The sequence below is a fragment of the Portunus trituberculatus genome, chromosome 49, assembly GCF_017591435.1.
Source record: "Portunus trituberculatus isolate SZX2019 chromosome 49, ASM1759143v1, whole genome shotgun sequence".
Lineage (NCBI taxonomy): Eukaryota > Metazoa > Arthropoda > Malacostraca > Decapoda > Portunidae > Portunus > Portunus trituberculatus.
In genome coordinates, this window is record NC_059303.1 from 3,487,744 (window position 1) to 3,505,756 (window position 18,013).

Consider the following 18,013-nt stretch of genomic DNA (forward strand, 5'->3'; position numbering starts at 1 on the left):
CAAGGCATGGGGCACATCAATAAACCCTTAGGCTTTTTACAGCTATATTTTGGTTATTTTCTTCCCGTTTTCTCTGCTTGTGAGCTGGCAACACTCATCAGGAGTAAACATATGCTCTACGTCACTGTGTCACCAACGATAAATGGTAGGAGCGATCGACAGTGATTTCATTGTGTCTGATTCCGCCACCTCTCCCGCACGCCTTACTTCTATACCTTGGGTCTCTTGCCATGTTACGGGGAGACAACTTTTGAATGAGAGTGGTATCAGAACAGGAGAGAGAGAGAGAGAGAGAGAGAGAGAGAGAGAGAGAGAGAGAGAGAGAGTGGGGGGTAGGATACAAGGGGCCTGTTTTCTCGCGGTCTAGCCAAGACTGCTGAACCCGATCGGACGCAAGGCCACGTAAACCGATGATACTACTTCATTCAACCTGTGATATTTTGGTAACCATGACATCTAGAGACTTCTGGTTTTTTGCATTGCAAAGAGGAAGAGTTGCTTGTGGGCAGGAGTAAACATATGCTCTACGTCACTGTGTCACCAACGATGGAGGGTGGTAGCGAGTGATTTCACTGTGTCTGATTCCGCCACCTCTCGCGCGAGCATTACTTCTATACCTTGGGTCTCTCACCATGTTATGGGGAGACAACTTTTGAATGAGAGTGGTATCAGAACAGGCGACAGCAGGAGAGAGAGAGAGAGAGAGAGAGAGAGAGAGAGAGAGAGAGAGAGAGAGAGAGAGAGAGAGAACACAAGGGGCCCGTTTTCTCTCGCTCTAGCCAAGGCCGCTGAATCCGATCGAACGTAAGGCCACATAAACCGATGATACTACCTCATTCAACCTGTGATATTTTGGTAACCGTGACATCTAGAGACTTCTGATTTTTTGCATTGCAAAGAAGAAGAGTTGCTTGTGGGCAGGAAACCATTTGTACTCACTTGTTTATTGAATCTCTAAGTGTAATCAGTATGTGAATACAGGCTATTTTGTGTGTTTTTCACCAAACTTTTACTTTTGGGACCCATGATCACGGTCTTGAGTTCACAAAACTTAATAAAAAATACACACTGCCGAGGAGCATAGACACATACATACACAAAGGATGAACAATGATACACAACACGGGCTGAATGTTCGGTTGGACGCGGGTAGCCGAACGATAGCTGCACCACCTACTGATGGCTAATTGTATCTTAAAAATATTGTCATATTTCAAGGTGTAAATTATATAAAAATTTTCGTCGTATATCAAAAAAATCATATCTTAGTTTAGGCGATCGTATGTCGAAGTAGCACTGTACACACACACACACACACACACACACACACACACACACACACACACACACACACACACACACACACACACACACACACACACACACACACACACACACACACACACACACTGGTAAGCCATATTGATAGAATTTTTAGAGAAACATAATTTGCTGAGGAATATTGGAGTAGCATTTCACTACATGGGCAAAAAAATGATGAAGAAATTGATAAGTACTATAAAAAGACCCAGATTGGAATATGCAGGAGTAGTGTGGACCCCTCATAAAAAGAAACACATAAGAAAGTTGGAGAGACTACAAAAAATGGCTACAAGAATGGTTCCAGAATTTGAAGAGATGACATATGAGGAGAGACTAAAGGCTAAGGATCTACCAACCCCGGCACAAAGAAGGGAGAGAGGAGATCTGATACATGTTTATAAATTGATCAATGGAATGGACCAAGTGGATAATGAGAAACTGATCCTGAGAGAAGAATATGACATTCGAAGCACAAGATCGCATAATAAAAAGCTGAGAAAAGGAAGATGTCTGAGAGATATTAAAAAATATAGTTTCCTGCAAAGATGTATTGAGACGTGGAACAGTTTAAATGAAGAAGTAGTGTCTGCAACGAGTGTGCATACTTTTAAAGTAAGATTGGATAAGTGTAGATATGGAGACGGGGCCACACGAGCATAAAGCCCATGCCCTGTAAAACTACAACTAGGTAAATACAACTAGGTAAATACAAACACACACACACACACACACACACACACACACACACAGGGTGACAGATGTACACACAAAGAGATGGTTGGGCTGATGGAATATATTTTCCTCATATATATAAGACTGATCTGGAAACTGCCATGGTAGGAGGAGTGCATGAACTAAAATGGATGGAAGATAAATCTGAGAACAATAATTAAGGACAGACCATCAGAATGGGGCTTGGTGGAGTGGAGTTCTCAGTGTTGGCAGTAATGTCAAAACAAAATGACATGGATTGTGAAATACCTGCAGGAAGACTTAAAAAAGATCTGTGAAATGGAGTAAAAGACTTGGAGATGGAATTCAATGGCAAATGGAGTTCAACACGACAAAATCATGAAAATAGGAAGGCAAGAGTGAAAGACGACCAGGAGTATCTATAAGATGGGAGGCGAAGTTGAACTAGAACCAGTAAAAAAGGAAAAGGGAGGAAGATGGAAGAAAACAATCAACCTATCGTAAGCCATATTGATAGAATTTTCAGAGAGACATATAATTTGCTAAGGAATATTGGATTAGCATTTCACTACATGGACAAAGAAATGATGAAGAAATTGATAAGTTCTATAATAAGACCCAGATTGAAATATGCAGGAGTTGTGTGGGCTCGAAAAAAGAAACACATAAGGAAGTTGGAGAGACTACAAAAAATGACTACAAGAATGGTTCCAGAATTTGAAGGGATGACATATGAGGAGAGACTAAAGGCTATGGATCTATCAACACTTGAACAGAGAAGGGAGAGAGTGGTTCTGATACAAGTTTATAAATTGATTAACGGAATGGATCAAGTGGATGATGAGAAACTGATTCTGAGAGAAGAATATGACATTAGAAGCACAAGATTGCATAGTAAAAAACTGAGGAACGGAAGATATCTGAGAAATGTAAAAAAAAAATAGTTTCCCCGCAAAGATGTGTTGAGATTGGAACAGTTTAAGTGAGGAAGTGGTGTCAGCAACGAGTGTGCATAGTTTTAAAGAAAAATTGGATAAGTGTAGATATGGAGATGGGGCCACACGACCATAAAGCCCAGGCCCTGTAAAACTACAACTAATTAAATACAACTAGGTAAATACACACACACACACACACACACACACACACACACACAACACACACACACACACACACACACACACACACACACACACACACACACACACACACACACACACACACACACACACACACACATGACATGCCATGCCAGAGGGAGTGAACAGCTACATAAATCTGTTTGCGGACGATGCGAAACTGTGCAGAGTCATTAAACAAAAAGAGGATTGTGAAATACTACAGGAAGACTTAAACAAGATCTGGAAATGGAGCAAAAATGGGAGATGGAATTCAATGTGGACAAAAGCCATGTCATGGAAATGGGAAAAGTGAAAGACGACCAGTGGGAATCTATAAGATGGGAGATGGAGTAGAACTAGAAAAAGTAAAAAGGAAAAGGACTTGGGAGTGACAATGGAAGAAAATAATCAACCGTTAGCCATATTGATAGAATTTTCAGAGAGACGATAATTTGCTAAGGAATATTGGAGTAGCATTTCACTATATGGACAAGGAAATGATGAAGAAATTGATAAGTACTAAAATAAGACCTAGATTGGAATATGCAGGAGTTGTGTGGACTCCCAAAAAGAAACACATAAGAAAATTAGAGAGACTACAAAAATGGCTACAAGAATGGTTCCAGAATTTAAAGGGATGGCATATGAGGAGAGACTAAAGGCAATGGATCTACCAACCTTGGAGCAGAGAAGAGAGAGGGATCTGATACAAGTTTATAAATTGATTAACGGAATGGATGAAGTGGATAATGAGAAACTGATCCTGAGAGAAGAATATGACTTTAGAAGCACAAGATCGCATAGTAAGAAACTAAGGAAGGGACGATGTCTGAGAGATGTTAAAAATTTAGTTTCCAAAGATGTGTTGAGACTTGGAACAGTTTGAGTGAGGAAGTGGTATCAGCAAAGAGTGTACATAGTTTTAAAGAAAAATTGGATAAGTGTAGATATGGAGACGGGACCACACGAGCATAAAGCCCAGGCCCTGTAAAACTACAACTAGGTAAATACAACTAGGTAAATACACACACTTAAGATTCTCCTTAAATTGTTTATTGTGTTTTTTTTTCTGATGTTAAGAATTAAACTGGTACAGTTTTTGTATAACTGTAACGAACTGTAATGGTGCTGCTGACATTGTTAGTATTGGTAATTTTCCCACTCACCAAAATTACAATGATATGGTATTATTTTATGTTGCCTTTCACTTGCTTCTCCTCTTGCATGAAAAAAATAAATAAATAAAATAAAAATAATATACGCATATATATATATATATATATATATATATATATATATATATATATATATATATATATATATATATATATATATATATTGCTGAAAAGCTTTATGTTTAGTGTACATCATCACTTCACCAAACAACTTGTAACAATGCAAGAGTTAAACAGTTTTCATTCATTCATCCCTTTCTCAGGTAAGCTCTAGAATTCCTTACCTGTCTGTATTTCCATCTACCTATGACCTAATCTCACTTAAGATGGAAGTTTCATGACGTTTATCCTATTCTTTTTGGCTAACTTTCAGATCTGCTCAGGGACTGGCATCTAAGTGAAAGTTTTTGTTGCCCTGGATCAGATTTTCCCTCAAAAAAAAAAAAAAAAAAAAAAAAAAAAAAAATCTCGTGTCCTTAACAACATATTAGATTTTTCTGTTTCCCAATCTGCATTTCTCCTTCTAAGCCAAAGTTTAGGGTTTATGTTGTTCTGGAAGTGTAGATAGCATAATGATGAATATTTACCCCCTTGTCTTAACATTTTCAGGAATATGGTAGCAAATGTGGTATCCTGAAATGGATCACTATCAAGAACTTCATGTGTCACGATTTTCTTGAGTTTGTATTCTCGTCACATATCAACTTTGTGCAGGTTAGTGTGAAGTAATGTTCTTGCTTTCTTCTTGAACTTGCTTATATATGTTTGATGTTTTGATGTGGGCACATATACATTTGCTCTGGGTCATTTAGAGATTGCTGAGTGATTAGTAATAGATTTGTGACCAGTTGGGATTTTTAATGCTTCTGTCAGTGTTTGTGATTTTCTCTCTCTCTCTCTCTCTCTCTCTCTCTCTCTCTCTCTCTCTCTCTCTCTCTCTCTCTCTCTCTCTCTCTCTCTCTCTCTCTCTCTCTCTCTCTCTCTCTCTCTCTCTCTCTCTCTCAATCAATAGGGAAGGAATGGCAGTGGAAAGAGTGCCATCCTTACTGCTGTGGTGGTAGGCCTTGGTGGAATGGCACGCTTTACCAACCGAGGAAACAGCTTGAAAGGTAGGGCTGTTATGACTTGAATTGTTTGATTATAATCCTAGTAGCGCTCACTTCACAAACGTTTTGCTACTTGACACTGTTGCTGAGTTGGGTAACCAGTATTCTTAGTCTTTCATCCCTTCTGGTAAACTGAAACTCCCTGCTTGATTCTGTACTTGAATGTTTTCAATAAGGCATTTATTAAAAGTTTTTATATCCTTGTATTACATACAAAATATTTATTAGATTCATTGCCCAATTTCTGCAGCAATAAGAAATTAAATAGAATGTAATGGCATATGGTAATGGAATGGACTCTAATCATATTACTCATATTAGTAGGAGCTGTAAAAGAAGATTTGACAATTTTATGGATGAAGATGATGGATGGAATTAGGTAGCTTTGCTCATATAGGGACTGCCATTTGTAGGCCTGATGGCCTCTTGTAACTTCCTTCATTTTCCTATGTTCTTATGTAATATACCTGTTTGTAGTGGATCATTTCCATATGCTGTGGTGGTGTGTGTGTGTGAGGAAGAAATGTGAGTGCTAGGAAAATTAAGAGAGAAATAATGCTATAGTTTTAATATATCTTATAAGTATGCTAGCTGTACGCAAGTATGATGTAGTTATAGGAGAAAAAATATGGAGTTTAGTGAAACATGATGAGGCTGGTGTAGAGACAAAAGAGACTGTAGTGAAATGTTGATGTGTCAGAGGATTTCTTAAAAGATTTAACAAAAGGGGCAATTATTTTTGTAGATGTAAAGAGAGGTTTATCCTGCCAGTATATACATATAGATGAAGAAGCTTGACATGAGATAGGATTGTACTGTCTGGAAAGCTTGGTGTGGAAGTGAATTATAATATATATATATATATATATATATATATATATATATATATATATATATATATATATATATAAAAAAAAAAAAAAAAAACACAACACACACACACACACACACACACACACACACACACACACACACACACACACACACACACACACACACACACACACACACACACACACACACACACACACACACACACACACACACACACACACACACACACACACACACACTGAAGTCACAATAGTACTGAAGTCACAACAATTTGCGGAGGATGTCCTATATAGAACATCAAAGTTAAGAGAGATAGAAGGTTGTAAAGAGGTGTTTGTGAGAAAGAATAGAAATGAGGAAGAGAGGAGAAGATATAAGGAATTGGTGGAAGAGGCGAGAAGGAAAAATGATGAGCGGTCTGAGGAGGAAAGAGAAAGTTTTTGGAGAGTTATAGGAGAGAGAGTCAGAAAGTGGTATATGGAAAGAAGGAATACGGAGGAACCCCTAGAGGGAGCAGTGGGTGGACCGTAATGTATACTAATATAGATGGGATACTGTCAAGTAGATTGGAATTGCAAGACTATATGATAGTGGAGAAGCCTGATATAGTGTGTTTGACTGAGACAAAATTGCATGAAAAAACAAAGATAAATTTGGATAATAAATATAATATATGGAGAAAGGATAGGGAGAGTAAAGGTGGAGGAGGAGTTATGATTATGACAAAGAAATATATAAATGTGGATAAGGTTTGGTATGGGAAGAACAACGCAGAAGTGATAAGCATAAGGATAAAAAGTGATGGAAAAGAATTAATAATCATGGTGACCTATGTACCTCCTAAAACAAATTCTTGGACATTAAGGGAATACAACAATATGATCAAGGATACTTTACAGAGTTTGGAAAGTGTATTATCTGGAAAAAGAAAGGTGATACTAGTAGGAGATTTTAATTGTAAGGAGGTGGATTGGGAAAATCTAGTAAGTGGTGTTGGAGAAGAAGCATGGGGAGAGAGATTTCTTAATCTAATGATGGAAAATATGATGGAACAGAGGGTGAAGGAAAATACTAGATATAGAGGAGATGATGAACCGGCTAGACTGGATTTGGTGTTAACAAGAGAAGTGTACCTATGTGGAGATATACAATACAAGTGTCCTTTGGGAAAGAGTGATCATGTGGTTATGGAAATGCAGATAGCAACAACACAGCGAAGGAAGGACGAGACATACAGGAGTGGTAGATTGAATTATAGAAAGATGGACACAGAAAGTTTGAAAAATTATTTCAGAAAATTAGATTGGGAGGAGATGTTACAAATCAGAGAAGTGCAAAAGAAATATGAGATTTTTATGAAATATTATAAAGAAGGAGTTATGAAATTTGTACCAAAGTATAAACCAAGAGAGGAAGGAAGAAAGGATTGGTTTAATGCAACTTGTGTTAAGGCTAAGGAAAAGAGAGATGTGGCTTTTTTGAAAGAGTTTAAGTCATAGGCAGGTGGAAATACAGACACAGGTAGAGAGTTCCAGAGTTTACCAGTGTAGGGAATGAAGGAGTGAAGATACTGGTTAACTCTTGCATTAGGAAGATGGACAGAATAGGGATGAGAAGAAGTAGAGAGTCTTGTGCAGCGAGGCCGCAGGAGGGGGAAGGCATGCAGTTAGCAAGTTCAGAAGAGCAGACAGCATGAAAACAGCGGTAGAAGACAGATAAAGATGCAACATTGCGGCGGTGACTTAAAGAATCAAGACAGTCAGTTAGAGGAGAAGAGTTGATAAGACGAAAAGCTTTAGATTCCACCTTGTTTAGTAAAGCTGTGTGTGGATCCCCCAGACATGAGAGCCATACTCCATACACGGGCGGATAAGGCCCTTGTACAGAGCAAGCAGCTGGGAGGGAGAGAAAATGGACGAAGACGCCATAGGACACCTAACTTCTTGGAAGCTGATTTAGCAAGAGTAGAGATGTGAAATTTCCAGTTTAGATTTTTAGTGAAGGATAGACCGAGTGTGTTTAATGTAGAGGAGAGGGAAGTTGAGTGTTATTGAAGAAGAGAGGATAGTTGTCTGGAAGGTTATGTCGAGTAGATAGTTGTAGAAATTGAGTTTTTGAGGCATTGAACAAAACCAGGTTTTCTCTGCCCCAATCAGAAACAAGTGAAAGATCAGAAGTTAGGCGTCCCATAGCATCTCGCCTTGAGTCATTTAATTGTTGTTGGGTTGGGCGTCTGTTGAACGCTGTTGAATAATGCAGGTGGTATCATCAGCATAGGAGTGGATAGGGCATTGAGTCAGATTTAGGAGATCATTGATGAATAATAGAAAGAGAGTGGGTGATAGGACAGAACCCTGTGGAACACCACTGTTGATAGTTTTAGGAAGAACAGTGACCGTCTACTACAGCAGCAATAGAACGATCGGAAAGGAAACTGGAGATGAAGGTACAGAGAGAAGGATAGAATCCGTAGGAGGGTAGTTTAGAAATTAAAGATTTGTGCCAGACTCTATCGAAGGCTTTCGATATGTCAAGGCCGACAGCAAAGGTTTCACCGAAGTCCCTAAAAGAGGATGACCAAGATTCAGTTAGGAAAGTAAGAAGATCACCAGTAGATCTGCCTTTACGGAAACCATACTGGCAATCAGAGAGAAGGTTGTGAGCTGATAGATGCCTCATTATCTTCCTATTAAGGATAGACTCAAAGGCTTTAGAAAGGCAGGAAATCAAAGCTATAGGGCGGTAGTTAGAAGGATTGGAGTGGTCACCTTTTTAGGGACAGGTTGAATGTGAGCAAACTTCCAGCAAGAAGGATAAATAGAAGTAGAGAGACACAGATGAAAGAGTTTGACCAGGCAGTGAGCGAGTTCGGAAGCACAGTTTTGAGAACAACAGGAGGGACTCCATCCGGACCGTAAGCCTTCCGAGAATCAAGGCCAGAGAGGGCCAGGAAAACGTCTTTATAAAGAATTTTAATTTTAGGGATGAAGTAGTCAGAGGGTGGAGGAGTAGGAGGAATATGCCCAGAATCATCCAAAGTTGAGTTGGTAGCAAAGGTTTGAGCGAAGAGTTCAGCTTTAGAAAAGAAGAGACAGCTGTAGAGCCATCTGGATGAAGTAAAGGAGGGAAAGACGAAGAAGTAAAGTTGTTAGAGATATTATTGGCTAGATGCCAGAAATCTCGAGAGGAGTTAGAATTGGAAAGACTTTGACATTTTCTATTGATGAAAGAGTTTTAGTAAGTTGGAGAATAGATTTGGCATGATTACGGGCAGAAATATATAGGGCATGAGTTTCAGCAGTTGGATGGCTACGGAACCGTTTGTGAGCCGCCTCTATCATTGACAGCACGAGAACAAGCAGAGTTAAACCAAGGCTTTTAGCTTTAGGGTTAGAGAAAGTATGAGGAATGTATAGCTCCATGCCAGAGATAATCACCTCTGTTATGCGCTCGGCACAAAGAGAAGGATCTCTGACATGAAAACAATAATCATCCCAAGGGAAATCAGAATAGTACTGCCTTAGTTCCTCCCACTTAGCAGAGTTAAAATGCCAGAAGCACCTCCGCTTAGGCGGGTCCTGAGGCTGCACTGGAGTGATAGAACTGGTAACGGAAATTAGATTGTGGTCGGAGGAGCCCAACGGAGAGGAAAGTTTAACAGAGTAAGCAGAAGGGTTGGAGGTTAGGAAAAGATCAAGAATGTTGGGCGTGTCTCCAAGGCGGTCAGGAATACGGGTAGGGAACTCACTAGCTGCTCTAGGTCATGAAGGATAGCAAAGTTGAAGGTTTGTTCACCAGGTTGGTCAGTGAAAGAAGATGAAAGCCAAAGCTGGTGGTGAACATTGAAATCCCTAAAATGGAGATCTCAGCAAAAGGAAAGTGAGATAAGATGTGCTCCACCTTGGAAGTCAAATAGTCAAAGAATTTTACATAGTCAGAGGAATTAGGTGAGAGGTATACAGCACAGATGAATTTAGTTAGAGAGTGACATTGAAGTCTTAGCCAGATGGTAGAAAATTTGAAGATTCAAGATTGTGGGCACGAGAGAGTGGTGTCGTTACGCACGTATGCGCAACATCCAGCTTTGGATTGAAAATGAGGATAGAGCAAGTAGGAGGGAAACAGATCATATTGATAAGATGTTTGGAGAAACGTATAATTTGATATAAAATATTGGATTAGCCTTCCATTATATGGATAAAGATATGATGAAGAAATTAATTAGTATGGTAATTAGACCAAGATTGGAATATGCTGGAGTGGTTTGGTCCCTTATAAAAAGAAGCATATAAGGAAGTTGGAGAGATTGCAGAGAATGGCAACAAAAATGGTTCCGGAATTGGCAGAAATGACCTATGAGGAGAGATTAAAAGAAATGAATTTGCCTACCTTGGAACAAAGAAGAGAAAGAGGAGATTTAATACAGGTTTATAAACTGTTGAATGGACTGGATGAAGTGGATAATGAGCAAATGATGTTGAGAGAGGAAAACTTAAGTAGAACTACAAGATCGCATAGTAAAAAAAGATAGCCAAGGAATATGCTTGAAGGATGTGAAAAATATAGTTTCCACAAAGATGTGTGGAGGTGTGGAATGGTTTGAGTGAGGAGGTGGTGTCAGCAAGGAGTGTGCATAGTTTTAAAGGAAAGTTGGATGTGTGTAGATATGGAGACGGGCCACACAGTATGATACCCAGGCCCTGTAAAATTACAACTAGGTGAATACACACACACACACACACACACACACACACACACACACACACACACACACACACACACACACACACACACACACAAAAAAAACACTTATGAGTGAATGGAAGAAAACAATCAACCAGTAAGATATTGATAGAATTTTTAGAGAATCATATAATTTGCTAAGGAATATTGAGTAGCATTTCACCACATGGACAAAGAAATGATGAAGAAATTGATAAGTACTTTAATAAGACCCAGATTGGAATATGCAGGAGTAGTGTGGACCCCTTATTAAAAGAAACACATAAGGAAATTGGAGAGACTACAAAAAATGGCTACAAGAATGGTTCCAGAATTTGAAGGATGACATATGAGGAGAGACTAAAGGCTATGGATCTACCAATGGAACAAAGAAGAGAGAGGAGAATTGATACAAGTTTTTAAATTGATCATTGAATGGACCAAGTGGATAATGAGAAACTGATCCTGAGAGAAGAATATGACATTAAGACAAGATCGCATAGTAAAAAGCTGAGAAAAGGAAGATGTCTGAGAGATGTTAAAAATATAGTTTCCAAAAAGATGTATTGAGAGTGGAACAGTTTAAATGAAGAAGAGTGTCTGCAAGAGTGTGCATACTTTTAAAGTAAGATTGGATAAGTGTAGATTTGGAGAGGGAAGAGATAAAGAGAGGTGAAAACTACAACTAGGTAAATACAACTAGGTAAATACACACACACACACATATATATAATATAAATAAATATATATATATATATATATATATATATATATATATATATATATATATATATATATAGAGAGGAGAGAGAAGAGAAAAAAAAAAAAAAAAAAAAAAAAAAAAAAAAAAAAAAAAACACACACACACACAAAAAAAAAGGTCATGTGTGACAAATTTATTGAGTTTCTACTCTAGAATAGTTGATAAAGTACAAGAGAGAGAGATGGTTGACTGTATTTATTTAGATCTAAAAAGGCTTTTGATAAAGTGCCACATGAAAGATTACTATGGAAGTTAGAGGAGAAGGGTGGCTTAAAGGAAGCACATTGAGATGGATGAAGAATTACTTAAGGGGAGAGAAATAAGGATAGTTAAAGATATGAAGTCCAAGTGGAGAACAGTAGACAGCGGAGTGCCACAGGGTCAGTATTGGCACCAGTACTTTTCTCGTATATATAAATGACATGCCAGAGGAGTGAACAGCTACATAAATCTGTTTGTGAACGATGCGAAACTGTGCAGAGTCATTAAACAAAAAGAGGATTGTGAAATACTACAGGAAGACTTAAACAAGATCTGGAAATGGAGCAAAAAATGGGAGATGGAATTCAATGTGGACAAAAGCCATGTCATGGAAATGGGAAAAAGTGAAAGACGACCAGTGGGAATCTATAAGATGGGAGATGGAGTAGAACTAGAAAAAGTAAAAAAGGAAAAGGACTTGGGAGTGACAATGGAAGAAAATAATCAACCGGTTAGCCATATTGATAGAATTTTCAGAGAGTATAATTTGTTAAGGAATATTGGAGTAGCATTTCACTATATGGACAAGGAAATGATGAAGAAATTGATAAGTACTAAAATAAGACCTAGATTGGAATATGCAGGAGTTGTGTGGACTCCCCATAAAAAGAAACACATAAGAATATTAGAGAGACTACAAAAATGGCTACAAGAATGGTTCCAGAATTTAAAGGGATGGCATATGAGGAGAGACTAAAGGCAATGGATCTACCAACCTTGGAGCAGAGAAGAGAGAGAGGGGATCTGATACAAGTTTATAAATTGATTAACGGAATGGATGAAGTGGATAATGAGAAACTGATCCTGAGAGAAGAATATGACTTTAGAAGCACAAGATCGCATAGTAAGAAACTAAGGAAGGGACGATGTCTGAGAGATGTTAAAAATTTAGTTTCCGCAAAGATGTGTTGAGACTTGGAACAGTTTGAGTGAGGAAGTGGTATCAGCAAAGAGTGTACATAGTTTTAAAGAAAAATTGGATAAGTGTAGATATGAGACGGGACCACACGAGCATAAAGCCCAGGTGTAAAACTACAACTAGGTAAATACAACTAGGTAAATACACACACACACACACACACACACACACACACACACACACACACACACACACACACACACACACACAACAACTGGAAAACAAAAAAAAAAAAAAAAAAAAAAAAAAGGCCCACTGCATTGCCGAGTCCCGTTAGAGTTATTAAAAGTTATCCAAAAGACAGGAATTAATGTCTTGATACTTCTGTGTGTGTATTTACCTAGTTGTATTTACCTAGTTAAAGTTTTATAGGGCCTGGGCTTTACACTGTGGGTCCATATCTACACTTATCCAATTTTTCTTTAAAACTATGCACACTCTTTGCTGACACCACTTCCTCACTCAAACTGTTGCAAGTCTCAGCACATCTTTGCGGGAAACTATATTTTTTAGCATCTCTCAAACATCTTCCCTTCCTCAGTTTTTTACTCTGTGATCTTGTGCTTCGAATGTCATATTCTTCTCTCAGGATCAGTTTCTCATTATCCACTTGATCCATTCCGAATCAATTTATAAACTTGTATCAGAATCCTCTCCTTCTCTGTTCCAGGGTTGGTAGATCCATAGCTTTTAGTCTCTCCTCATATGTCATCCCTTCAAATTCTGGAACCATTCTTGTAGCCATTTTTTGTAGTCTCTCTAACTTCCTCATGTTTTCTTTTTATGGGGGTCCACACAACTCCTGCATATTCTGGGTCTTATAGTACTTATCAATTTTTTTCATCATTTCTTTGTCCATGTTGTGAAATGCTAATCCAATATTCCTTAGCAATTTATGTCTCTCTGAAAATTCTATCAACATGGCTTATCGGTTGATTGTTTTCTTCCATCGTCACTCCCAAGTCCTTTTCCTTTTTTACTTTTTCTAGTTCTATTCCATCTCCCATCTTATAGATTCCCACGGGTTGTTTTTCACTCTTTCCCATTTCCATGACATGGCTTTTTTCCACATTGAATTCCATCTCTCACTTTTACTCTATTTCCAGGTCTTATTTAGGTCTTCCTGCAGTATTTCACAGTCTTCTTTTTGCTTTATAACTGGACAGTTTCACATTGTCCACAAACAGATTTATATAGCTGTTCACTCCCTCTGGCATGTCGTTTATATATATATGAGAAAAAGTATTGGCGCCAATACTGACCCCTGTGGCACTCTGCTTTCTACTGCTTTCCACTTGGACTTTATATCTTTAACTAGCGTCCTTATTTCTCTCCCCCTCAAATAATTTTCCATCCATCTCAATGTGCTTCCTTTTAAGCCACCCTTCTCCTCTAACTTCCACATTAATCATACATGTGTGTGTTTCACTGTTTGATCTGCTGCAGTCTCTGACGAGACAGCCAGACGTTACCCTATGGAACGAGCTCAGAGCTTATTATTTCCGATCTTCGGATAGGCCTGAGACCAGGCACACACCACACACCGGGACAACAAGGTCACAACTCCTCGATTTACATCCCATACCTACTCACTGCTAGGTGAACAGGGACTACACGTGAAAGGAGACACACCCAAATATCTCCAGCCGGCCGGTGAATTGAACCCCGATCCTCTGGCTTGTGAAACCAGCGCTCTAACCACTGAGCTACCGGGCGTGTGTGTGTGTATTTACCTAGTTATATTTACCAAGTTGTATTGTACAGGGTTCAAGTGGGGCTCATAGTGTCCTGTCTCCATGTCTCCATTTATTCAATTTTTCTTTTAAGTTATGCACATCATGTGCTGTAACAAGTTCATCACTCAGTGCATTCCATTTTTCCACTGTTCTATGTGGAAAATTGTATTTTCCAATATTCTTCACACACTGCCTCATCTTAATCTTCTTTACATGTCCTATTGTCCTTTTAGCTTCTTTTGCCCCAGCACAAAGTCTTCCTTGTCTATTTTTTCAATGCCATTTACTATTTTATACATTGTTATTAGGTCTTCTCGTTCTCTTCTATCTTGTAAGGTAGGCAGTCTCATTTCCTTCAGCCTTTCTTCATATGTTAAGTCCTTTAGTTCTGATACCATCTTTATAAGCATCTTCTGGTTCTGTTCTAATCTTCTTATGTCTTTTTTAGAACTCTGTGACCACACCAGTGCTACATATTCCAGCTTAGGATGTATCATGCTTGTGATAATTTTTTTTATTGTATCTTTGTCTATGAATTGAAATGCCACTAATATTAGTTAACATTTTATATGCTATTCCATATATCTTATTTATGTGTTTTCATGGTTCAGATTTTCCTGTATGATCACTCCCAGATCTTTTCCTCTTTAGTCTTCATTATATGTTCCTCTCCCATCAAATAGTTCCATACCAGTCTTCTCTTATTCTTTCCTAGTTCCATTACATGACATTTCTTAGCACTGAACCCCAATTTTCACTTCTTACTCCACTTGTAGATTTTGGTTTTATTTTCCTGCAGCAGCAAACAGTCCTCATGGGTTTTGATTACTCTCAGCAATTTTGCATCATCAAACAAACTAGTATAACTGTTTACCCCATTTTGTATATCAGTTACACATACCTGGAACATAATAGAGGCTAACACTGACCCTTGTGGCACTCCACTTGTTACCTTACCCCAAGATGAGTACGTATGTATCTCTGATGACAGTTCTTATCTCTTTGTCCTTCAAATAATCCCTTACCTAATTTAACAAAGTTCCTCTCCGTCCTCCTATGCTCTCTAACTTCCAAAGTAGTCTCCCATGAGGGACTTTATCAAAAGCCTTTTTTATATCTAGGTATATTGTGTCTACCTACAACACTTGTAAGTGACACCTGTCTGTAATTTAATGCCTCAGTTGGCTTTCATCCTTTAAATATTGGGATTATGTTGGCTCTCTTCCATTCTAGTGGTACTCTCCCTTCTTTTAATTTACTTGTAATCATTTCCAAATTGAATCTAACAGCTGCTCTTCACATTCTTTTAGCACCCAGCCTGGTATACCATCCAGCCCCATTGTTTTTCTGACACCCAAATTATCTAATAATCTTCTAATATTTTCTTTGTGCACTATGAATTTATGCAATCCTTGGCAATGCAATATCATATTTGGTTCTGCAAAATCTTCTTTTTCAGTGAACACAATTTTGAAGCTCTCTTTCATTATTTCACTCATTTCCTTTGCTGTTTGGTATTTCTTCCCTCATTTAATTATTGTTCTAATGTTTCCTCATTCTTTATTTAACCATTTATGAATTTGTAGAAAAGCTTGGGTTCATCTTCACTTTTTTGCACCACATCTCTCTTAAAGTTTCTTTCTTTCTCTCTCCTTACTCGTAATATATTAATTTCTTGCATCCTTATACTGCTGTCTGTTATTTTAATTTCTCTGCTTTTTGAATTTCTTTCAAGCTTTATCTTTTTTGGCTTTTTAGCTTCTATACATCTGGCATTGTACCAAGCATGTGTACTTTTCTTTATTCTTCACTTCTTCATTATATTTCTGTAAGGATATTTCATATTTCCTTTGTATTGTCTCTTCGCTCATAATGTTCCTTCATTCAATATCAGCAAAAATATTTTGTAACTTTTCAAAATCTCTTGCATGATTTAATCTCTCTTTTTTGTAGTCTTTTCTGTATCTTATCCCATCCTCTTCCTGCATTTCCAACTTTAATGTTACATGATCACTTCTTCCCATTGGACTAAGGTACAGGGGATCCTCGCAATTCGACCGTTCGCAGTTTGAATTATCGCCAATTCGAACTCAGTTAATTGATATCTAATCCTCAAAGTTCGCCAATTCGACATTCATATCTCGCACGCCACCCACCCGGTCAAATTCGTCGCAAACCCGCCAGGCGAAAACATAAACCAACGCTACCCTGTGCATCGCAGGCGGCGCCACACTACCACTTCTCTGTCAACTTTTTCTGTCAACTTTCTGAAGACTGTCAGCTTTTGCCGACGCTGGTCATTACACACAAGCTCGCTTCTGCCTTTGTCATGTTTGTCAATTGTAAACAAACATGGCAGTCCCTTCACCCCCAGCAAGCTGTTGCTTTTTTTGCCCTTTAATGTTTCCTTTGAAAAACTCTTCTGACAGCTTTGTCCACTCATAAACAACAGAGCTGCTCATCTTGGCCAGTTGTTCCTTGGAAGAGAAGCCTTGAAATGTTGCAGTGCCAGAGAAATGTAAACAAACAACTGAACTACTTTTCATTGCTAGGCTAGAACACACACACACACACACACACATACACTTACGTATGAGCGGAATGTAATGTATTCCAACATAAATGGAGTGATATCGGGGATTTTAGAACTCAACGATTACTTGAGGGACAAGAACCCAGATATTGTGGGTCTTACTGAAACAAAACTGAGAGAGGGAGAAGACCTGATGATGGTTGGAGAAGGGAAATATAATGTTTGGAAAAGAAATAGAGTAGGTAAGATGGGAGGAGGAGTGATGTTGCTGGTTAAAAAAGATATAAAGGTGGATCAAGTGAAAGAAGGTATGGGAAAGGCAGAAGTGCTAAAGATCAGAGCAGAAACTAATGAAGGAAAAAGAGGCACTACATAGTGGTGTACGTACCACCTAAGACAAATGCATGGTCAGTACAGGAATATGAAGAAATGATAAGTGATACAGGAACATGTCTGGAAGAAATGTTGGGTGGCTGTGAACGAACTATAATGATGGGAGATTTTAATTGTAAAGAGGTGTGTTGGGAGGACTGGTCAATGGAAGGATCAGAGACAACATGGGAAATACACTATTGACACTGGCAATGGAAAATGTGTTAACTCAGTGGGTCAAAGAAGATACTAGGTTTGGAGGAGAGGGAGCATCGTCAAGACTGGACTTGGTCTTTAGTACAGAGCCAATGGTCATTGAGGAGATGAGGGTGGAGTGCCCTTTAGCAAAGAGTGATCATGCAGTTTTGGAGTTCAAGGTGATAGATGAAGAGAAATCTAGAAGAAATGAAGAATATAAAGTGGGAAGATGGAATTATGCCAAGACAGATTTTGGA

At 38.4% G+C, this 18,013-nt stretch overlaps 1 protein-coding gene across 1 annotated transcript in view; it reads left to right on the forward strand.

The window, feature by feature from the left end:
* The window catches only part of LOC123499086 (structural maintenance of chromosomes protein 6-like), a 109,529-nt gene that overhangs the window by 31,163 nt on the left and 60,353 nt on the right, over window positions 1-18,013 (forward strand). The window contains 2 exon segments of the mRNA XM_045246710.1: window positions 4,922-5,026; window positions 5,325-5,421. Of these exon segments, the coding sequence (XP_045102645.1) occupies window positions 4,922-5,026; window positions 5,325-5,421 (202 nt within the window).